Source organism: Cotesia glomerata, linkage group LG1 (assembly GCF_020080835.1).
Source record: "Cotesia glomerata isolate CgM1 linkage group LG1, MPM_Cglom_v2.3, whole genome shotgun sequence".
In the NCBI taxonomy this organism is placed as follows: domain Eukaryota; kingdom Metazoa; phylum Arthropoda; class Insecta; order Hymenoptera; family Braconidae; genus Cotesia; species Cotesia glomerata.
The window spans coordinates 35,387,344-35,411,953 of record NC_058158.1 but is presented as its reverse complement, the minus strand read 5'-3'; the positions used below and the strand labels follow the sequence as shown (position 1 = coordinate 35,411,953).

General features: G+C 28.4%; 2 protein-coding genes across 12 annotated transcripts in view; both read left to right on the top strand.

Moving 5' to 3' along the window:
- The window catches only part of LOC123275262 (serine/threonine-protein phosphatase 2B catalytic subunit 3-like), a 157,747-nt gene that overhangs the window by 43,732 nt on the left and 89,405 nt on the right, over positions 1 to 24,610 (top strand). For all 11 annotated transcript variants that reach the window (XM_044743258.1, XM_044743257.1, XM_044743266.1 and 8 more), the window contains one exon: positions 21,125 to 21,328. In XM_044743258.1, the coding sequence (XP_044599193.1) occupies positions 21,125 to 21,328 (204 nt within the window). The remainder of the gene's footprint in view (positions 1 to 21,124; positions 21,329 to 24,610) is intronic.
- LOC123275266 lies at positions 19,661 to 20,713 on the top strand. Its single transcript, XM_044743272.1, has 2 exons — positions 19,661 to 20,417; positions 20,489 to 20,713. Exons 1-2 carry the CDS (start codon positions 19,928 to 19,930, stop codon positions 20,533 to 20,535), a joined length of 537 nt encoding a protein of 178 aa, XP_044599207.1. The 5' UTR covers positions 19,661 to 19,927; the 3' UTR covers positions 20,536 to 20,713.

Genomic DNA, 24,610 nt, shown 5'->3' with positions numbered 1-24,610 from the left:
CAAAACCTTTAACTCAATAGCGATAATCGTAGCAGGTGTAGAGCGAGATGTTGCGTTAAAATCGAGCTGTTAATGCACATGTACACTTAGTGCATTAATAATATGTATTTACATACATCGAATTACAGAGTAAAATTTATGCTTAAGCATTTGTATAAAATAGAATGCCATTGATCGGTTAATGCAGAAATTTTAATTTAGAAATAGCGAAGCAATTAATGGGCATGAATAGTAGGACGCATCAAACGAAAATCGAATATGCGTGTGTTGGTAAATTTTCCAACTAACCAAGCATTCACTTTGTGTACGGCGAGTGTTATATGTTACGAATTCATGTGATACGAGAGGACTTTGTGTGTGACCTCTCGACCCACATACTCGCTCGAGTTTCTTCCCTTCGATTTAATTCCGTTCCTTAACACACGCGTTTAATTTATTAGAACGTCGTTTGCCTCCATTGGGGAGCAATATCTTTCCTCGGTACTTATCAGCTCCGTACGTTGTTATCATTATCTTGTTTTTAATAATTGTTATAATTAATCCCTTCCTCTTCTCTCGGGTGATAAGAGATAGAAGATAAAATATAGATTCATTTTTAACTTATCAATTGATAACGCGGTAGCCAGTTAGAAAATCAACAGTAATTGTGATAATAGATTTTAAATGAGAAGGAAATTGTGCGATCGCTGAACTCGGAAACATCGTGTTCAATTATTAATAGTCGTGGCCAGAATGAAACGTCCATAGGTCACATTAACTGGGTCATACTTACTTCCTCGTCCTTCGCATCACACTTCTTTGTTTTATTATTTTATTTTCTTTGTTATCGTTATCATCAACACCCTCATTATCGCTCTTCATGTTGTTTATATTAACACGAGTTTAACATTTTTATCTTCCTTTTTTCCCTTCACTCCTCCACAGGCAGCTCCATCTGCAGTGACGGAAAAAAAGGTTGAGCCGAAAAAGTATTTTTCTTCCTAATTATTTTCTTGAGGGAAATAGTATATTTCTTACCTATGGCAGGAAAATAAGAAATGTCTCAGATTACATGCAATTGATGACCGAGGCGAAGCCGAGGTCGACAAACATGTGATCTGAGGCTTTCTTATTTCCTGCCCGTGGTTAGTTCTTGATAGATGTTAATTTTCTTGTCTTGAGAAAATTTTTCTCTCGCTCCAAAAAATTAAATATAAAGATAGAAGTAAATTTTTATAAATATTTTTATTGATTAATATGTCAAATGGAAAGATCAAATAATATTGAATCATTTTTTTTTTATTCAATACACTGTAAAAAATTTGCGGAGTGAACGCGGAGTGAATGAAGAGTGAATGATTTTTAATTGATTCACTCCCAGCGGGAGTGATATTTACTCCGAGAAGGAATTAATTTTTTTTGATAATAAAATTCACTCCGCATTCACTCCCAAAATAAATGAATTTAAAAATAAATAAATTTTTGTAAAGAAAATATTTTTATAAACCCTTTTTATATTTAGTTATTAAAAATTTAATTTATTATTTTTAATAATATTTCATTTTAATTATTATTATAATGTTTTTATTTATTTTTTTTTTATAAATTAATTATAATTAAAAATTGTTAAAAAAAATATGTAGATATATATATATATATATATATATATATATATATATATATATATATATATATATATATATATATATATATATATATATATATATATATATATATATACTATACTAGCGGACCCGACAGACGTTGTCATGTACACACGTCTTAAATTTAGAAATTTTAGGAATGAGCTTGTATAGTTAAAAACCATTAGTTAACAATATGCAATGGGCATATATAGCCCATTCTGATTTTATACTCATCAAGAACTTTCATTTGAGTACCCACATGCATTTTTAATACATTTTATATATTTATATATATCACAAATAACATATATATAAAATATATAAAAAATGTTATGTAGGTACTCAAATGAAAGAATTCGATGAGAGTAACATCGGGATGAGCTTATATCTTTCAAAACTTCAATAATTAAGAAATGACATTGTATCTTGTCAACTGATGATATTTTTAAAGATATAAGCTCATCCCGATGTTACACTCATCAAGACCTTTCATTTGAGTACCTACATCAATTTTTCATATATTTTATATATTTATATATATTATATATATGTATATATGAAAAATATATCAAAAATGCATGTGGGTACTCAAATGAAAGCTCTTGATGAGTGTAACATCGGAATGAGCTTATATCGTTAAAAACATCATTAGTTAACAAAATACATTACCATTCGTTAATTATTAACATTTTCATAAATATAAGTCCATTATGATTTTATACTCATCGAGACCTTTCATTTGAGTACCCACATGAATTTTTTCATATATCTTATATATATGATATTTATAAAATGTATGAAGTGTATGTGGGTAGTCAAGATCAACAACAATTTATAAATAAAAAATCTATTAAATAAACATTTTCTCGTGGACTGAATTGTAAATCTAACCCATTCTGGAATCCACCGGAAGACCCACAAAAAATTTCATTAAAATCGGTCCAGCCGTTTAGGAGGAGTTCAGTGACAAACACACCCACAGAAGAAATATATATATAAAGATTAATTAATTTTGAGATTTTTTTGTAGAACGAAAATTCATCCTTATTTTATTTATTTTAAAAACTCCAAACGCGGATGTTTTTCGGAGTGAAATTCGAAATCACTCCGCAAATAAAAACTCCGGATTCACTCCCTACGCTGAGTGATTAATTACTTCACTCCGGAACTCCGAGTGATGGGAGTGAAATTCACTCCCGATTCACTCCGGATTTTTTATAGTGTATGTATAATTGCACGCTAAAATAATATAAAATGGGTATCAAATATTCAAGAGAAAAATTTTCTCAAGGTTAAAAAATTTTTTTCTCAGCTGAAGTAGGTGGCGCTGCTTCCCTAAAGTATCTAAAAATCTTGATCAAATATAAAAATTTATTGTATCAAGTATTTATGATAGTTTGAATTAAGAAAAAATGACTTCCACCAAGAATAGAATTTCAATAAAAATTTTTACTTCGGCCAACACAATTTCGGTCTTCCTTCAGGCACCCAAAAATTTTCTTGAGCCAAGAATTTTGTTCTCCAGTCAAGAAATTTTTCTTTCTGTGTATCTTGATCCAAGAAAATTTATTTAAGTCAAGAAAATCTTGCTGTTTTGAAAAAATTCAGCCTCTTGCTCCAAAAAATTTAGTTCTTGATAGAAGTAAATTTTCTTGTCTTGAGAAAATTTCTCTCTTGCTCCAAAAAATTAAATATAAAGATAGAAGTAAATTTTCATTAATATTTTTATTGATTAAAATGTCAAATGGAAAGATCAAATAATATTTCATCATTTTTTTTTCATTCAATAGGTATAATTGCACGCTAAAATAATATAAAATGGGTATCAAATATTCTCGAGAAAAATTTTCTCAAGGTGAGAAAATTTTTTTCTCAGCTGAAGTAGGTGGCGCTGCTTTTCTAAAGTATCTAAAAATCTTGATCAAATATAAAAATTTATTGTATCAATTGATACTTAAGTATTTATGATAATTTGAATTAAGAAAAAATTACTTCCACCAAGAATAAAATTTCAAGAAAAATTCTTACTTCGGCCAATACAACTTCGGTCTTCCTTCAGGCACCCGAAAATTTTCTTGAGCCAAGAATTTTGTTCTCCACTCAAGAAATTTTTCTTTTCTCGTATAAAAATCAATTATAACACTGTATTCAATGCGGAAAAAAATTTTTTACGTCAGCCTATTACGAAAAATATTGTTAGGCTGCCATCTAGCGGATATTTGTCCAAACTTTGACAAATTCAGCTTGACTACCACAGGAACAAGAACCCGGTATGCTAGTTCTATTCTTTATCTTCTACGAACTGAAACAGTTCTGACAATCCAAATTGGACTGGCCGGCAGCCAATTTTTTTTTACTATCAATTTTACAGTATTTAGATACGAGTTTTTTTTATTTTAATTTCCAGTACTTGGAAAATATTTTATGGTTCCATAGAATTTTTTTTTTTTAATTATTAATTTTTTATTACTGTTTTTAATGCCTGCAGTTTGCAGTTCTTATGACTGACACTCGATTGATAAAATATCAGTACTAAAAAATAAAAAATAAATTTTATGTTTCACTTTTTGTGATAAACATTTCACATGGGCACTGAAATAAACTAATTACATTACTAGTTTAATTCCGTACATAAAATAAGAGCGTAACTAAATAAAGAACCTCTATAACTTCAAGAGAATTATAAAAAATCAAGTTACAAAACTTATATTTTAAAAGTTATTTTTATTTTTCAAAGAAACAGACTTTTGCTTGAATTTATTTACGCAAATCTTATTAAGTTATGGGATATTTATTTAATAGCTTAATAAAAAAATATGTAATTGAATTCACGTTAAGTGTCTTTGAAATTGGACGCATTTCAAAGAAGACACACGTGTTTACACTAACGACAAATGCCAACCAAGCCTTGACCTTGTTGTATTGTTGTATTTACTCGTTAGTTTAACACAGTTTTATTATAAAATTCTCCATTTTACTACAAGCATAAAACGGTAATAATTTTTTTTAAATAAAACTTATTTTTACATAAGATAAAAATTCAAGAAAAACAATAATATTATTAATTTTCGGACTTGGAAAATATTTAAACAACTAAATAAATATTTAAACAATAAAAAAATTAATTAATTCAAATTTTAAAGCTTTAAAAATTTGAGACAAATAATTCACTGGAATATTTTTAATTTTATCACTGAAAAAAAAAAATTAATTAATTTAAAATTTTAATTTTTAAACCAAAAATATCAATTAAAAAAATTTTATTGTCTTAATTTAAGTAAAAATATTTTATTTTTTGATTTATTTAATTTAAAAATTTTTTTACAGTGCATAAAAATTTTATAAACTAAATTTTACTTAAAATATTTCTTAAAATTGTATTAAAATTTTAATGACAATTTTTCGTACAATAAAATAGAAAATTTGCGATTTTTAAGAAGATATTATTATTTTTATAGTAAATTAATTTTTTCCATATTTTGCACTTAGATTATAAATAAATAGTAATAAAAAATAAAAAATAAATAAATAATGATATAAAATAAAAACTAGTAAATTAAGATCAAAATTTAGAGCCTAAATAAATTAAAATAATAATTAATACTTAATTAAATTTTATTAGACTTTTAATAAGAAATCATAACCGAAAATCGCAAGCACATGTGTTTTTGGTGGCTATTTATATTTTATTTTTGGCACGACGGTAAAACTTTCGAGTCACTAGACAAGATCGTTTTATACAAATATAAATCTATATTAAATATAAAGCAATAATATTATTAATAACTTAATTATTATTTTTATCAACCGAATTTTATATATAAATTAAAGTTCTATCGTCTTGCGGTCAAGTGACTAGTAAATCTTAATTCAAGTCAAACGGATGGACATTCCATCTTTAATTTCTTTCATTCACTAAAGCATCTTTATAACTCGAACAAATACCACAAAAGCTCTCAGCTTCACTAGTATTCAGGTTCGGTGGATCACGATCGAAAGTATGTAAAGAGAGAATATGTCTCTCGACCAATATTGAAGTTAAGATTTACTCCATTACCGCTTCACAGCATTATTTATATTTATAAAAATGCTTGCCGTAAGATGAACGGTGTGGCTTAATGTATATAGAATAAGCGAAAGGAAATTTAGTATAGACCGGATAGCTCAAATGGTAGAGTAGCCGACATGTCTTCGGAAGGTTCTGGGTTCGAATCCCAGTCCGAGCTATCTAATAATTTTTTCTCGCATATTCTATGAACTCACATTAAGATGATCCTCTCCACATTCCTTTCTCAATCCTTTCCTACCAATATCCTGTTACGTGATTGTGGAACGCTTCACGTAATAATTACCGTAACTCCTATTCTTTCCCGCTTCACAGCATTATTTATATTTGTAAAAATGCTTGCCGTAAGATGGACGGTGTGGCTTAATGTATATAGAATAAGCGATAGGAAATTTAGTATAGCCCGGATAGCTCAAATGGTAGAGTAGCCGACATGTCTTCGGAAGGTTCTGGGTTCGAATCCCAGTCCGAGCTATCTAATAATTTTTTCTCGCATATTCTATAAACTCACATTAAGTATAAACATAAATAATGCTGTGAAGCGGGAAAGAGTAGGAGTTACGGTAATTATTACGTGAAGCGTTCCACATTCACGTAACAGAATATTGGTAGGAAAGGATTGAGAAAGGAATGTGGAAAGGATCATCTTAATGTGAGTTTATAGAATATGCGAGAAAAAATTATTAGATAGCTCGGACTGGGATTCGAACCCAGAACCTCCCGAAGACATGTCGGCTACTCTACCATTTGAGCTATCCGGTCTATACTAAATTTCCTTTCGCTTATTCTATATACATTAAGCCACACCGTCCATCTTACGGCAAGCATTTTTACAAAATTACCACTTATAGTTAAAGGTATAGTTAGATACTATCCCAGTATATACGGAAAGACATATTACCTAGGGATGATACCAAGTTAAAATTTACTAGTCACTTGACCGCAAGGTGATAGAACTTTAATTTATATTATTAATAACTTCCGGAGAAATTCTATCGGGAATTGGTTTGAATATTTTTATGTAATCAAAAAGAGTATTAAAGTGGAGAATATTGGGTGTAGACTCACAAAAGGAAATCAACGGGTCGAAGGTAACTAACTCGACGACCGGAATATCTAGACGAGATGCTGGGAGGTCATCGACGTCTCGATACCGGGCAACGATTATTCACCGGAGATACTCGGTTTGAATAAATTTCAGGAATAATAACCAATGGAATGGAAGACCCCGAGATATCGCTACAAGCCAATAAAAAACTCCTCTAAAAACAGTTGAGACGCTCCACTTGGGAGGCTAAAGAAAATAAAGAGAAGGGAAAAATTTTAGAAAATAGAAGTGAAAGATATTCTATTATTTTTTTAAGGAATTTTGTTATTTTTTGCAATTCATTTGAGTTTAACTGTATGTAGAGATGTACATTTACCGGTATTTTGATTTTATGTGACGAGACCGTCATAAATACCGTTTTGTGTTAAAGTGTTAATTATTAAGATTTAGTTTAAATTGCTATATAAGTAATAGAGAATCTTTATTTATAATATAATTAAGTAAATATTTATTTTTTATCATTATAAAGGTGAAAAATGGGGAATATATCAAATCTATTGGTAAAAATTTCCAATTTTATTTTGAGTCTAGCTATGACGTGCCTAACAATACTGGATCTTATAAAAGTAATATTAAGAAATGGCGAAGGGATTAATGATCCGTTAATTAAGACTGGCCCATTCGCTGGACTCACGATATTGCATATCGCATGTATGGAGAATTATCAAAATTTGGTAAAATTTCTGGTTGTAAATTACAAAGCTAATGTCCATGTGACGACTAAAGATGGAATTCAGCCAATTCATCTAGCTTGTTTTTTTGAAAAAAAAAAAAATAAATCCGGCCCAAAAATATTATTACACGGAGAAAAAAATTTTGCTATAGGAACTCTATAGTAGTTAGTTAGTTGTAAAAAGTTCCAGTAGGTTAACGTTTTCTTATGGTAACAATACCGTTTGGCTCCTGCAACTCTACATCGTTGAGCTCTGAGAACTAAACGTTATTTACCTCTCACAACTCTACAGGATCGTTCTGAGACTATAACAAATTTTTGGCAGTCTGATTAATAATTTTTTTTACGATTTAGCATTGATAATTTAATAAATAAATGCGACAGAACGAATTTATATTTCCAACAATAATTGTATATGACAAATAAGAATAGTATTATAATAGAAATAAAATAATAATAGAACTTATATTACAAATAAAAATTATTTGTAAAATAAAAATATGGTCGTCACAAAATTATCTTATTTTCTTGATTATATTAATAAATATTGGACATAAAATCACTACCGTATATGCACAAGAAAAGATAAATAAACGAAAACAAATTTTATTTTGTGTTAAATGGGGTCTTTTGAATGTATTCCGATAACTTATTACTTATCACAATATATTCAACTAATAAATTTAATTAACAGTCACTGCAAATGAACCTTGAAAAACCACAAATACAAAACTGTTCTAACGAAATTCAATTTGACAAAAAAAAAAAAACCTATTTCCTTAAATAAATAAACTGGAAACTTAATTGTCCTCATATATTTTTAATAATATGGATGAGTAACAAAATAATTCTGTTTGTCATTTTAGAAGGTTATGAAATATGTCAGCGCACTCCACTACTGCGCAACGTAGGGCGCTCTCAACTATACCGTTTGGCTCTGAGAACAATCCCGTAGAGCTCTGAGAGCTCAACAACATTGAGTTATCAGAACTAAATAACATTATGTTACTGTAACTCTACAACGAATAGTAAACTGTGTATAGTTGTGGTAATTCTACAGTTAGGTTACCAGAACGAAATTTTTTTTTCCGTGTAACTTTAATAGACGCCGGAGCAAATATTAACGCCGAAATTGGGAAGGAAATGTTTTTAAAGTACTTCAAACACCAAAAATGGTCCGAAGATTTTGGTAAAAAAATAACTCTGCTTACTTACACGGTTCTTTATTACAAACAAAGCTTAACTTATTATTTGGCAAGATCCGGAGCTGACTATAAAATAAAAAGTATGATGAATAAAACGTTATTAATGTACGCGTTTGAGTATAATCATTTCGCGGCCGCGTTATGGACATTAGAATTCATGAAGAAAGATCCGGAATATTTATGCGCTAGAGACAGTGAAAGTATGGCTGCGATCCACTATATATTGCATCCCAAAAAGTTTGGGGATCTTCGGTACGTTGTAAAACAAGCGCAAACGCCAGGAACGGATAAAGTGATAGGTCGAATAGTTGCTTGCAGCAAAAGGTGCTAACATTTACGCACTGGTAAATGATGATCCAGAAATATTTTTATTAAACATGGCGGCTTACAGAAGTTGCGACTCATTGCTCGATCCTTTGCTGCCTTATTATTCCGATATTACTCATTCCAGAGCTTTGTATTACACCACACTTACGTTCAATAAGAAGTCGGATAAATATTTACGAATTCCAGAAAATCAGATTAATCGTTCTTACGAATTGCGGCGGATAATTAGGAAGAAAAAAATAAATTGTTTTGAATTGATTCTAAAGGACTTGGTCAACAGATCTGCAATTGGGTTCTCTGTTTCGAAGAAAGAAATTAAATTAATGAATAGGTTAGTAGCTTACAACGAAATGAACAAAAAATTTGTTAATGATCATAAAAGAAAATTTATTTCTCGTGTTATTAAGCGAAGATTTATTGAAGTAGAAAATAAAAAAATGAGTTTGTATGAATTTATTAGGCTTGTGGTTGATGATAAAAAATTGAAGGAATTAATTAAAAGAAATTTGAACATATAATATTATTGGAGAAGTTGTCTTATAGACAAAAATTTGGATTATAATAGATATTATTTCAGAGTTTTATTGCGACTTTTGGAAGAATTGGAGAAAGTTTCAAATTTGAGAAAATTTATACCTTTGCCGTATGAATTAATATTAAATATCGTTGAATACTTAAATAAAAGAGAGTTAAATTTTTTTATCGAGGCGTTTGGAAATCTATAGTTATTTTTTTTAACACTATTTATTTATAAAATAAATTTTATTATTATTAAGTAGATTTAATTATTTTAAATCAAATTTTTTGTCTACTTTAATTTATATAATTTTTACAAACACAATAATGTAAATTTATTTTTTTAGTATAAAAAATAAATTGTTTTGACTAATTAAATTATTACTCCATTTATTTTCTACAAAATAAGAACCCAATTTTTTTTAATCGATCGAAAAATTATTTTCACCTCATTTCTATAACTATTTTTATTATTATAGTCTTGTTAGTTCACGGAATTAATATATTTTGCATACTATTGTCAAGATAATTTAATGGAGATTAATTTGACACTTTTTAAAAATTAATTTAGTGCAATATAAACGGAAAAAAACATCAAAATAGGTCAAAAAATTTTCCTGTCCGTCATGTATAAAACTCCGGAAACACTGTAACTTGCGAAAATATGCATTAATTGAGTTAAATTTTTTTTTTTTAATTCTTTGAAAGAATTGTAGGTCACCGAATGCGACTGGCTAGGTAATTCAGTGTCGTTTATGGACAATTAATAAAATAAAACAAAAACCAGAAGACTGATATCTATATATTGTGCACATTTATTTCACTAGAGATTATTTCATTATCGTGCTAATTTAGCTGTTTTAAATATTTTTTTTCGCATTCTTCATTTTATTAATATTTCATAATTGTAAACTTCAGCGTCTTGTAAATGGTACTATTCGATTTATTTATAATTAAAAACGGGATGAACATATTACACCATATCGACGTCAATTAAATTGGTTAACTGTAAAGTTGCGCAGGTTGTATTATTTAGGCTGCTTATTCTATAAATTATTATCTACAGGTGAACCTAAATTTCTCAGAAGTCTATTTGTTGATGAAGACCCAGAAATTAGACGATCAGACAGATTAGCAGCAAAAAATAACGTTATGATCAAAATTCCTAAATTCTTGAGTACACGGAGAAAATTTTATAGTAGAGTTTATTATCTATTTATTATTATATTATCTAGTTATGTTAAAATTTATTAACTGAATTCGATAGTAGTAAATATTATTTAAATAGTTAAATAAACCATCTGAATTGTAGTATTTCCCATCCTGATGGTAACTACTACTATTATGATGGTAATCAGTAACAATAACTGTTATTATTTTAATTAGTTACTACTATTATCAAAATCGTAATTCCTAATATAACCTGATGGTTGCAGTTACCATCAGTAATAATAGTAACTACTATTTAAGCTAGTAAAAAATATTTAAAAAATTAAGAATCTGCGTTACCGTAGATGCATTTCTTAATAAACTAAAAGCAGCTGTATTGCAGTGTAGTGCACAAAAAATCGGGATTAAATTCGGATTTAAATTATATTTATAAATTTTTATTTGTCTAAAACAAGTTTCAACGCCAAATTTTTCAAAAAGAATTTGAAATTTCCAAAAAAATCAAAATTTTCAATAAAATTCAAATAAAAAAAAATTCAAATTAAAAAAAAAAAATTTTAAATCAAAAAAAAAATTTAGAAGAGAATTAAAAATATTTTAATATTTCAAAGAAAAAAATATACATTAGCTAAAATATGGATGTAAATAAAGGATTTAATTAAGTAAATTTATATTATTTTTTCTTTCAGAATTTTTACAATCTGAGATGGTTACAGTTACCATCTTTGATTGTAACAGTTATAATTTATAATAATTACAATTATTATTTTCAATAGTAATCGTTACCATTATTAATAGTAACTATTACAATTGTCAATGACACCACCTATTATTTTGTTACTAATTTATTTTATTACCATTTTAGATAGTAGGAGTTACTATTTTTGTATAGTAGGTAGTATAATTAATTTTTCTCCGTGTACCATTTATGAATATTCGTTTGTTGTTTCGGCTATCAGGTTCTGGCAAGATTTTCCACCTGAAATCCCAAATTCTTTAATCCCATTTTTTAATCAGACGAATAGATAATTAATTATCAATTAAAATAACGTCCTTTTATGCGTTAGAGAGAGAGCACTAGTGTCAAGCCAAGTGCGTTCCAACGAAGATGCTTGCACGTGTGAATGTGTAAGTAAATATGTGTTACTACGTTAGCTATAACTAGAAACTAGTTAGTCATACAGTTAGTTGTGTCTTTGTTTGCCACATATTTTACTGGACACTGGCGCTCTCTCTCTGACAAATAAAGAGACATTATTTTTAACTAATAATTAATTATCTATGCGTTTAATTGAAAAATGGCTAAGGACTTTTCGTCTCAGAATTATTTTTTTCATCAGATGCTACAATGGCGTCCGTGACTTTTGGGACACCCCGTATATATATATATATATATATATATATATATATATATATATATATATATATATATATATATATACTACTAGTTGTTACCCGCCCGCTTCGCTGGACGCTTTATAGAATTGTATTTTTAGATCTAGATTTGAAATTTAATTAGAGTATTGTTTTGACTTGCACAGATTCCAAATGAGTATTGAAAGTTTTAGTTAATGTCATTGCAAGTCTCATAAGTAAAGTTGAAGTCTGTCTAGCTTCAAGTGCGAAGAATTTTTTGTCATTTAAAATTTTCTCAGCGACATCAATTTTTCATAGAAAATAAACTTAATATGTTTTTAAATACCCAGTGTTTGGAAAATGCATTCATTTTAATCAGTAACATTCCCTCGATCCCGTAATAAGAACAATTTATAAGTTATGTAATCAGCAAAAATAACATGTATGTAAAATTCTAAGTTCGTTGACCGAATTACTACAAATAATGTTAAGTTTTGGAAACCTTACAATGACTTTTTCCCGCTGATAAAGAGACGTTTGTTGCAAGGAAATTTTTAGCAAATGTTATTGAAACTCAATAGACAGGGTCTAAATTTTATGTTTCAAAAAGTCCTAGTTGATAAACAACAACATTTTCAGTAGATTTCATAGATATCTAACTATTTTAATTCTTGAAACCAATTTTACCATAACCAAACATACGATCAGCATATAAATATAAATTTTCAACACTTAGTTCACCAGACATAATTAGCTTCTTTCTTTAACTTTTTTTTAAAATGACGTGAAATCAATCAAATTTTAAGGTTATGTAATAAAAACAAAAGAAAATCGTATTAAAAACAAATGAATGAAAAATGAGTCTTTTGTTTTTATTAGCGGGAAAAAATGTATATAAAAATTAATCGTAAAAAAAATGAGAAAGGGTTGATAAAATCCAAAAATAAGTAGCCTATAACCATATATGAAAAATTCGGCGTCGAAAAGTAGCAGTCCCATCCCGATAGCTTCAGTAGTTTTGACGTCAACTTTTATCAAAGGAACCCTATTTCGTTATATATGTATATTTTCCACCCACGCATTCGCCCACGCGATGGTAGATGGAACTAAATTCTCAAAATAAAAACGTAATACCCTTTATGCCGATAAAAAAAATAGTATATTACACACCTAGGGAAGTAAAGTAAGAAATGTCTCAGATCACATGTAATTGTTGGCCGAGGCGAAGCCGAGGTCAACAAACATGTGATCTGAGGCTTTCTTATTTACTTCCCGTGGAGTGTATACTATTTTTTTGTCCGACGAAGGCAGAAAGCGGCAACTTAGTTTAGCGCAGCGGGACGAAAGTTGTCACTTTCCGCCCGGAGGGCAAAAAAATGAATTAAAGAAAACTGCTCGTCTTTTGTTTTTATGGGCGGGAATAGTATATTACACACCTAGGGAAGTAAAGTAAGAAATGTCTCAGATCACATGTAATTGTCGGCCGAGGCGAAGCCGAGGTTGACAAACATGTGATCTGAGGCTTTCTTATTACTGCCCGTGGTGTGTATACTATTTCTCCTCGACGGAGGCGGAAAGCGGCATTTTCGTTTAGCGCAGCGGGAGGAAAATTGACGCTTTCCGCCCGGAGATGAGAAAAATGTTTATCTAAGTTAAATAGAAATAAAATGGTGAAGGATTGATGGAATTCGAAAAATAAGTAGCCTATAACCATCTACAATTCATTCCGCGTCGAATGGTCCTAGTCCCATGTCAATATGTTCAGTAGTTTTTGCGTGATTGACGGTCTACGAAACCCACTTTCCCTATATATATATAGATATATATAAACTTTTGAACCATATGCATTTTCCGACTCAGCTCGACGAGTATACTATATATAGTCGAAATATAGCAAAATATTTTAAAAGTTCCGTCATGAGGACCAATGCAATAGTTAGATTTCTATGAAATCTACTAAAAATTGACGGCTATTATAAACGATTAAAATATCTTAACTGTCAATATTTATCCCTACCAAAGACTCATCCTCATATATCGATACAATAATTATTACTTTCGGGGAATGCGGACTCTAATTAACGGGAGAGAGAAAGTTAATAGCATTACACGGAATTTACCTGTTAATTGTTTAGTATTACGATAATACAGAGGGATAAAACCTCACAACAAAGTAAACTGGATAGTCTCTCATTTGATTCAAACGGCTAACATAATTTACGATCGTTATCTTTGTAGTAGAGGAATTGCGTTACTGGCTGATGCTTGCAATTGGAAACATTTACCCTCTTGTATCCGCTATTATTTATCCCCTAAATTGTTGTATGCTCACTCGCTTGGATACCATTCTATCGTGATCGCTATTATTTATTTATTTTTCTTCGATTATTTATTGATTTATTGCATCGTGATAGTCATTTCCTAACAAGCGTTATAATTTTCTCATTTAATGTATCATTAATCTTTATAATAAATTATTTCTTTTAAATAATAAAATTAATCGTCTACATAACTAAATAATTTTTATAAAACTATTTATTAATTTATTTTTCAATTTTTAATACTAAAAATCAATTTTTTTATTCTTGTATTTAATTAATTTGAAAAAATAAAATTTTTATTTTTTTTCTGCAAAAATTTGAACGATTATTTTTAATTAAACTGTCTTATTTTTTTTTTAACTGTAAAATAAGATGAAAATATTAAACTCATTATTTTATTTAAACTCATAAAATATATAACGACTAAATAATTATTTAAAAGTCTCGAGGTGCTTAGAGCGATATGATAAGACTTTGTATTGCGTATAAAAATAACTTTTTACCGTACGAATGACGTTGCACTGTCAATTGCTAGAATATAAAGTAAAATAAAATAATCAATTTTCTTGGGTAATTAATTACAAGATAAAGATGTTTGATTTATTTGAAAATTTTACGGTGACTTTCAGGTTCGTTTAAATTTAATTACTTTATATGTTATTTAATATTTGAGGAAAAAATTCGGATTTATTATTTATACTTAATATTTTAACCAAAAACTAAAGACTTAATATAGATCATTCACAAGTTATTTTATTTATTTTTTATAAATAAAAATAAAATAAAATTTTTGTTATTGAAATTTGATTAAAATAAAAGTCATAAGTTCATCAAATTTTTATTTGTAAAATTATTTTTATACTATTAAATTATTCAAAACAAAAAATTTAAAAATTGTTAAACTTGTTCTTCATTCAGGATCAAGTTTAAAATTTTTATTAAGGAAATTAATATAATATTTAATTATTAATTTATATTAAAAACTTAAAAGTGACTTTTACATCCAATCAAACTTCAATATTAATTCTTTAATTTGTAATAATTAACATATATATATATATATATTTATAAAATTTTAATTCGATAACCTCCGTTGATAATGTAGAAAATTAAGGCAATTAATTTTATATATAGCTCATATAGAACTCCCGCGTGAAATTATAAATTCGAGTAGCTTGCAAGTCTTCAAAAAAGAAGTTTTCAATTACTTATTAAATTTTAATAATTGAAATGATGTCTAATAAATAACAAATTAATTTCTAATACATTAACCTTTATGTTAGTAACCAAATTTACAGTTTAAGCTTATTTAAAAAAAAATAATAAATAAATAAATTAAATGCACTCACAACTAACTTTCTTTCGAGTTAGAAAACGACGATTCGGAGCTTAAGATAAAATATTGAATTTTTTTTTAGTTAATTCGCAGAATTATTATGCCAAGTTATCATCTGTATTGATGACTTTAAGGGGGAACACCACTGTGTAAAGGAATTTGGGGATCGGATTTTTTTATTTTATTAAGGGTATATTAAAGATTATTACCCTAAATTTTTATTAAAAAATATTTAATTATTACAAAGTTATTAACAATCTCGTAGAGCACTAGAAAAAATTTCCTCCTCCATGGTCGGTTCGATAACTCAAAAACAGATCATCTGAAAATAAAAACTCAAATTGCTTTTCAATCAATAAGGATGTAGTCATCGTCGCACATACGGAATTTTGAAAATTTTAATTTAAAAAAAAATGGCGACTGATTGAAAATTTTCTCACTATTTTTACTGTTTTTTTTTTGTTTTAACCCGGCTAAAAAAATCTTTAAAATAAAAATTTTTCAAATTCCGTATGTGCGACGATAACTACATCCTTACTGATTAGAATGCAATTTGGGTTATTATTTTCAGATAATCTGTTTTTGAGTTATCAAACCGACCGTGGAGGGGGGAAATTTTCTCCAGTGTTCGACGAGATTGTTAATAACTTTGTAATAATTAAATATTTTTTAATAAAAATTTAGGGTAACAATCTTTAATGTACCCTTAATAAAATAAAAAAAAGTTTGGAAAATCCAAAAGTGCACACCTCATAACGCTCATTCATTTTGTAAGAAAAAAATTAATTGTGTAATTGATTAAAAAAAAAATAATTAAGTAATTTCTTACATATTTTTTATTTTTTTTTTTTTTAAATATCAGCGCCCTTTTTTCTTGTCATGCGCACGCAGTCTAAAAAATCTAGCTTGATCAAGTGGCGCCATAGTTTTCACGTGACAAAAAATACGTAAACTAGGCCACTGATATGGAATACGGACCCAGTTAATCGAATTCTTAAACTAATAAAAAAAGTCCGATCTTGAAATATCAATTTGTTCGGGAGCAATCGTTGGTACATCCAAAATGGGGTGACATCCGGACGTCCACGTAAAATTTTTTTCAAAATGTTTTTTTTTTTTTTCAAAATAGCAACATTAAATGATTTTAGAAAGTAAAAAATGGTTTAATTTAAGTGTTTTTTCAGTGTACATCTACTTATATCATTGTATAAGTGTAATATGGTTGTGATAGAGGCATTTAAAGATAACAAAATTGCTTGACCTTGACGAGTCGAGTATAAAGCACAACCTCACGCGCTTCGCGCTATGAGGCGTGCAAAAACCCGATTCCTAAATTGCTTTATTTTCCCTATCAAAAAAATTCCCAAAAATCACCTCTTTTTTTTATCGTCACAGTGGTGTTCCCCCTTAAGTTTCTATACTTTAAATTCTTATTTTCAATGTTAACTTCCAAATTTAATCTGATTTTACCTTGTTTATATACAAATTATTTAAATTAATTTTATACAATACTATACTATGTACTCACAAAAATTGTTTTCTTGTAAAAACTGTACATACACGGAAAAAAAAATTTTGCTATAGGAACTCTATAGTTGTTAGTTAGTTGTAAAAAGTTCCAGTAGGTTAACGTATTCCTATAGTAACAATACCGTTTGGCTCCTGCAACTCTACATCGTTGAGCTCTGAGAGCTAAACGTTATTTACCTCTCACAACTCTACAGGATCGTTTTAAGACTATAACAAATTTTTGGCAGTCTGATTAATAATTTTTTTTACGATTTAGCATTGATAATTTAATAAATAAATGCGACAGAACGAATTTATATTTCCAACAATAATTGTATATGACAAATAAGAATAGTATTATAATACAAATAAAAGAATAATAGAACTTATATTACAAATAAAAATTATTTGTAAAATAAAAATATGGTCGTCACAAAATTATCTTATTTTCTTGATTATATTAATAAATATTGGACATAAAATCACTACCGTATATGCACAAGAAAAGATAAATAAACGAAAACAAATTTTATTTTGTGTTAAATGGGGTCTTTTTAATGTATTCCGATAACTTATTACTTATCACAATATATTCAACTAATAAATTTAATTAACAGTCACTGCAAATGAACCTTGAAAAACCACAAATACAAAACTGTTCTAACGAAATTCAATTTGACAAAAAAAAAACCTATTTCCTTAAATAAACTGGAAACTTAATTGTCCTCATATATTTTTAATAATATGGATGAGTAACAAAATAATTCTGTTTGTCATTTTAGAAGGTTATGAAATATGTCAGCGCACTCTACTACTGCGCAACGTAGGGCACTCCCAACTATACCGTTTGGCTCTGAGAACAATCCCGTAGAGCTCTGAGAGCTCAACAACATTGAGTTATCAGAACTAAATAACATTTTGTTACTGTAACTCTACAACGAATAGTAAACTGTGTATAGTTGTGGTAACTCTACAGTTAGGTTACCAGAACGAAATTTTTTTTTCCGTGTACTATGTAGTATAAATTGCTATTTGGCCTGTGCCTTGGCATCAATAAACAAACTCTAATATAAAAAATAAATTTTTAAAATTCAACCAAAGTAATTTTTTAATTACAGTTTGCAATAAACAAAATGAATAATAATTTTCATTACACTGAAAAAAAAGTATTTTGATAATCACAATACTTGGTATTATGATAATCACAATACCAAGTATTGTGATTATCAGAATATAAGTCAGTTCAAGACTTATACTCTTTACAGTAAACTATAATATATGTGCTGTCACTGCCATCGACGTTTTAACACTAACAGTCAGTTTATTTGATTTATGCACTAGTAAAAATAGAATTCAACTAACATTTATTATATTAGCTTGAAATAGTATATTACATACCTAGGCCAGTAAAATAAGAAAAGTCTCAGATCACATGTAATTGTTGGCCGAGGCGAAGCCGAGGTTGACAAACATGTGATCTGAGGCTTTCTTATTTACTGGCCAAGGTGTGTATACTATTTTTTTGCCCTCCGGGCGGAAAGTGGCAACTTTCGTCCCGCTGCGCTAAACAAAGTTGCCGCTTTCCGCCTTCGTCGGACAAAAAAATAGTATACACTCCACGGGAAGTAAATAAGAAAGCCTCAGATCACATGTTTGTTGACCTCGGCTTCGCCTCGGACAACAATTACATGTGATCTGAGACATTTCTTACTTTACTTCCCTAGGTGTGTAATATACTATTTCTGCTCGACGTAGCCGGAATGTGACAACTTTGTTTAGCGCAGCGGCCAGAAAGTTGCCACTTTCCGCCTGGAGGGCAGAAAAAAATTTAATATTACACTTTTAATTTTAATTTTAATTTGTTTTGTTAGCTTTATAAGTCAATTGATTTGTCCCAGTAAAGTGAGGTTATAAATATCTAATAGTCTGTTATATTGGTATACTGATAATCAGTATACCTAGGTATTGTGATAATCAATATACTTATTGTGATAATCAAAATACCACGTATTCTTAGTAGCACAATACCAAGTATTCTGATTATCAAAAAAAATATTCTTAGTAGCAAAATACTTTTTTCTCAGTGTACGAAGTAAAAAAACAGTCGATAAATTTACGGATGTAATTTATGGATATAATTTATCAGAACTGGATAATTAAAGTCATTAACTTGTCAAAATTGCTTGATGTTTTACATATTTTCCAGTAGAGTTCGTGAGGTGTTTATTGATGTATAAATCAAAAGCTAATTTTGGCAACATTGGTATAACCCGAATTGCATTAAATATACTTTATATTTTTCAAAAAAAATTTAGACAAAGATGGTAGGACTGGGATTTTATTGAAAGTGTGTCTTAAGGTAATCATTAATTAGTTATGTACTTAGCTTTATTTTTAGACGAGAGTATATATTATTATAGGCTCTAGAAAATTTTTACCCAATCAGTTGCAGTATATTTGAGCTGTGGAGAGATTGTAATTTATTTTACACGGCATTGAAAAGAATCCGGCTGGCGCCAGGATTCGAACCCACACCTGGCCAGTCTTGAGATTCAAAATATCAGTAGCTATTTATTTATGAGCTTGGTAAGATTGCGGTGATCAAAACGCCATCAAGTGTACTTTATATTGTGTTGATAAAAGAAAAAATAGTGAAATAGAAACTAGATAATTTTTGTGTTGAAAAAAAAAATTGAATAATTCATTGAATTAAAAATGAATAATAATATGCAAAGCAAAGTTGCCATAAAAGAGGAAATAAGTGGTGAAAGTGATGATATCAACCGTGATGTGCTTTCAACCATTAGAGAGGAGTCTGGAGAAGGTTCTGGAGACGACTCGGTTAGCATTGAGCCCAAGGAACACAATGAAACATGTGATACATGTAATGATTCGACCCTCGACGAGCCAAAGGAAATGATTTACATTGAAGCTCGCAAGAAATTGAACAAAGTCAATCGTATTTCCAAGAGCACTCTACCGCCGGCCCCAAGGACTCCTTCAAAGAGTGGCGTCATCCGAGAATCCAGTCTGGGAAAGTTCAAAGATATACAAGCTATCTTTGAGCGCAAGCTTTTTGGTAACAAATCGCCTTCGTCGTCTTCGTCTGGACCCAGGATTAAATTGTCGCCAAATAATATTGGGAAGAAATTCGCAGATTATTTTACGCTGCACAAATCTCCTCGTCGCTCGCTCAATTTCTTGGGTAATTTTATTTTTATTCTTTTCAAGAATAAAAGAATAAAGTAATGTTATTTTTTTATATTTTTTTTTCAGATGTTGACAAGGCAACAACTTCAAAATTTGATCAAAAGGATAATTAATATAATTTTTTATTTATAAGTTGATTTAAAAATTAAAATTTCTAATTTTTTAATTATTAATTAAACTAAAAATTAATTTTTTTTATGTGCATATATTTTTTTAATTTTTGTATAAAATAATTGTAATTTATGTATTTTAAAAAAAGCATTTATTAGAAATAAATTAACTATAAAATTTTATAATTAAATTTAATATTTCTTTTTATTTCTACCTACTATTTTAGTCATAGGTTATTATTGTTTCATTGTTGTCAAACAATTACTGTACTTATAACCTCGCTACCTGAAATTTACAGCCCAGGTTTTATTTTCTAATCATTGAAAAATTTCCTGGTAATTGCTCGGTAGAAAATAAGGATTAATTTTCAAAAGGTCACTGACTTAATAGGCTTTAATGTTTTTAATTAATTCTAGGTAAATAATATTACTTTAAAGTTAAGAATTTAAAATAATTTTTAATGAATAAATTATTGTAATTACTTTTTTTTATTACTCGCAATTATTGAACATTATTGACCATGGTAAATTTATTAAAATTTTGTTATTATACATTTATAATTAAGTCCTAATATTTAAATTGTGTCAATAGGTGTACCATTCCCACCGTCTCACAAACTGACAGTGGCAGAGGTATTCGACGCTCGAACAGGAAGGCCTCGACCAGATGTACTCAAGCACCATTTCGTTCTCGAAGGCAGAATTGACGAAGCAGCAGCATTGCGCATTGTCAATGATGGTGCTGCTCTTCTACGATCAGAGAAAACAATGATCGACATAGAGGCCCCAGTTACTGGTGAGTCAATTTTTAAGTTATATTCTTATTCTTAATCCTAATTAAAGTAATAACCAATCGATAATAACAACAATAATAACAATAATTATCAATACTAGCAACTTGGCAGTCACTATGTGACTGCAGTGACTTGGGAACTATAAATAAATAAAATTTTGCTTAATTAAATAATGACTTTTGTTAAATTGCACTGTACTTTCTTAAATATTGACGTTTCTAAAGATATAAGCTCATTCCGATGTTACATTCATCAAGAGCTTTCATTTGAGTACCTACATGTACTTTGATATATTTTTCATATATACATATATATAATATATATAAATATATGAAAAATTGATGTGGGTGCTCAAATGAAAGGTCTCGATGAGTATAAGATCAAGATGAGCTTATATCTTCAAAAATATCGATAGTTAACAAGAAACAAGGTACTTTCTTAATTATGTTAAATTGCACTGTACTTTCTTAACTATTGACATTTTTAAAGATATAAACTCATCCTGATGTTACACTCATCAAGAGCTTTCATTTGAGTACCCACATGCATTTTTATATATTTTTCATATTTACATATATTTAATATATATAAATATATGAAAAATTGATGTGGGTACTTAAATGAAAGGTCTTGATGAATGTAACATCGGAATGAGCTTATATCTTAAAAAGTGTCAATAATTAAGAACTGACTTTCCTATCTTGTCAACTAATGATATTTTTGAAGATATAATCTCATCTCGGTATTACACTCATCGAGACCTTTTATTTGAGTACCCACATCAATTTTTCATATATATATATATATATATATATATATATATATATATATATATATATATATATATATAAATATATGAAAAATATATCAGAATGCATGTGGGTATTCAAATGAAAGCTCTCGATGAGTGTAACATCAGGATGAGGTGGTATCTTTAAAAATGTCAATAGTTAATAAGATACAAGGTAATTTCTCAATTATGTTAAATTGCACTGTACTTTCTTAACTATTGACATTTTAAAAGATATAAGATCATCCCGATGATACACTCATCAAGAGCTTTCATTTGAGCACCTACATGCATTTTGATATATTTTTCATATATACATATATATATATAATATATATAAATATATGAAAAATTGATGTGGGTACTCAAATGAAAGGCCTTGATGAGTATAACATCGAGATGAGCTTATATCTTTAAAAATGTCAATGGTTCACAATATACAAGGTCATTTATTAATTATGTATCTAGAGATCAAATATTTCTTAATTCAGCCTAAATAATCATAATAAATTGACTATCGGGGAAAATGATATGAAACCTTGAAAAGACACTAATTCAAGTCAAGACCTTTGCAATGACACTAAATTTCACTAAAAAAACTGATTTTATCGTATGATTATCCTGGACACAAAATTTTTCTTATTCTCTTAATATCAATATTATTAACTACCAAGATAAACCTAAAAAAAATTTATTTTAAAATCTTTCTCGGTCTGTATTAATTTATAAAAACAATTTTAAGGGAAATTTTTAAGATTAATTCTTAACTATTAATTAATATTTAATTTTTCCAATTTCTAATTATAATTTTAAACATATATTTTTCTTCTCAGTAGACAAATATTTTTTCTTTTGCTCCTCGAACAGAATGCTCCATTATAATTTTCTTCAGATCGATTAACGGTTAAGGACAAGCCGTACTGAGTGCGGTGGTATCTTCGGTGACACTTGCAGTGTAAACTCTGTCCGGAGTTACCACCACAATTTCTATTATATATACTGTTAAATATATAGCACATTAAATTATACAAGAAATAATCCAATAAGGCGTGCACACAATTCGCGCTCCAGTAACGTCCTTGACAAAATTCATCCAGATCTCCATCTGATTATCCCTTGTCTGATAAATATATATTTATACACACATAAATATTAAATTGATAATAAAATTCATGAATAAATGATTGATAATAATTAATACACGTTGTAACAATAATATTCCAGTGTGTTAAATTAATTCCGAATTACTCAATTGGATCTACAGGCAATTTGAGGCTGGATGTTGTATATTGTAATTAATTCTGACAATAATTGATGCTAAGGGCATACTAGTGATAATAATAAATCCATCAGAGAAATATATTGATTTATAATTTCAATTAGTTTGTTTATTCAATATAAAATGCTTCTATTCTGATAAATTATTGATTATAAATTAATTTCGCTCTATGAAATTTAATTTGAATATTTTTTTTTTTTTTTAAGAAAGATCAAGAGCAAAGTTTGATTCTTATTTCTTTTAATATGGAGAGAGATAAAAAATTTTTTTAGACGATTAAAGAAGAAATGAATTGCTGAATCAGCAAAAGTTGATAAGAAATTTTTTTCAAGGATAAAAATTTTTGGGTCATAGTTGGATTAAATTTTCTTCCGTGACTAATTTTAATTTTAACACCTACCAGGTACTCAACCTGCATTTGGCTCGGTAATAGGCCTCTTGTATTTTTGTACGACAAAAAATAATTTTTAATAACCATGGTAAGAATATTTTATTATTTGTTTAAATTCTTTTGCAAATTTGGTGAATAATAATAACTAGCAACCTTGCAATCACTATGTAACTGCGGTGACTTGTGAAATATAAAAATTAAAATTTTGCTTTATTGAATAATGAATTTTGTTAAATTGCACTGTACTATCTTAACTGATGATTTTTTTAAAGATATAAGCTCATCCCGATGTTATACTCATCAAATGCTTTCATTTGAGTACCCACATGCATTTTTGATATATTTTTCATATATACATATATATAATATATATATATAAATATATGAAAAATTGATGTGGGTACTCAAATAAAAGGTCTCGAAAGTGTAACATCGAGATGAGCTTATTTCTTCAAAAATATCATTAGTTGACAAGATAGTTCAGTCAATTCTTAATTATTGACATTTTTTAAGATATAAGCACATCCTGCTGTTACACTTATCAAGATCTTTCATTTAAGTACCCACATGCATTTTGATATATTTTTCATACATACATATATATAATATATATATAAATATATGAAAAATTGATGTGGGTACTCAAATAAAAGGTCTCGATGAGTGAAACATCGAGATGAGCTTATCTCTTCAAAAATATCATTAGTTGAAAAGATACAAAGTCAGTTCTCAATTATTGAAATTTTCAACGATATAAGCTCATCCTGTAGTTACACTCATCAAGAGCTTTGATTCGAGTACCCACATGCATTTTGATATATTTT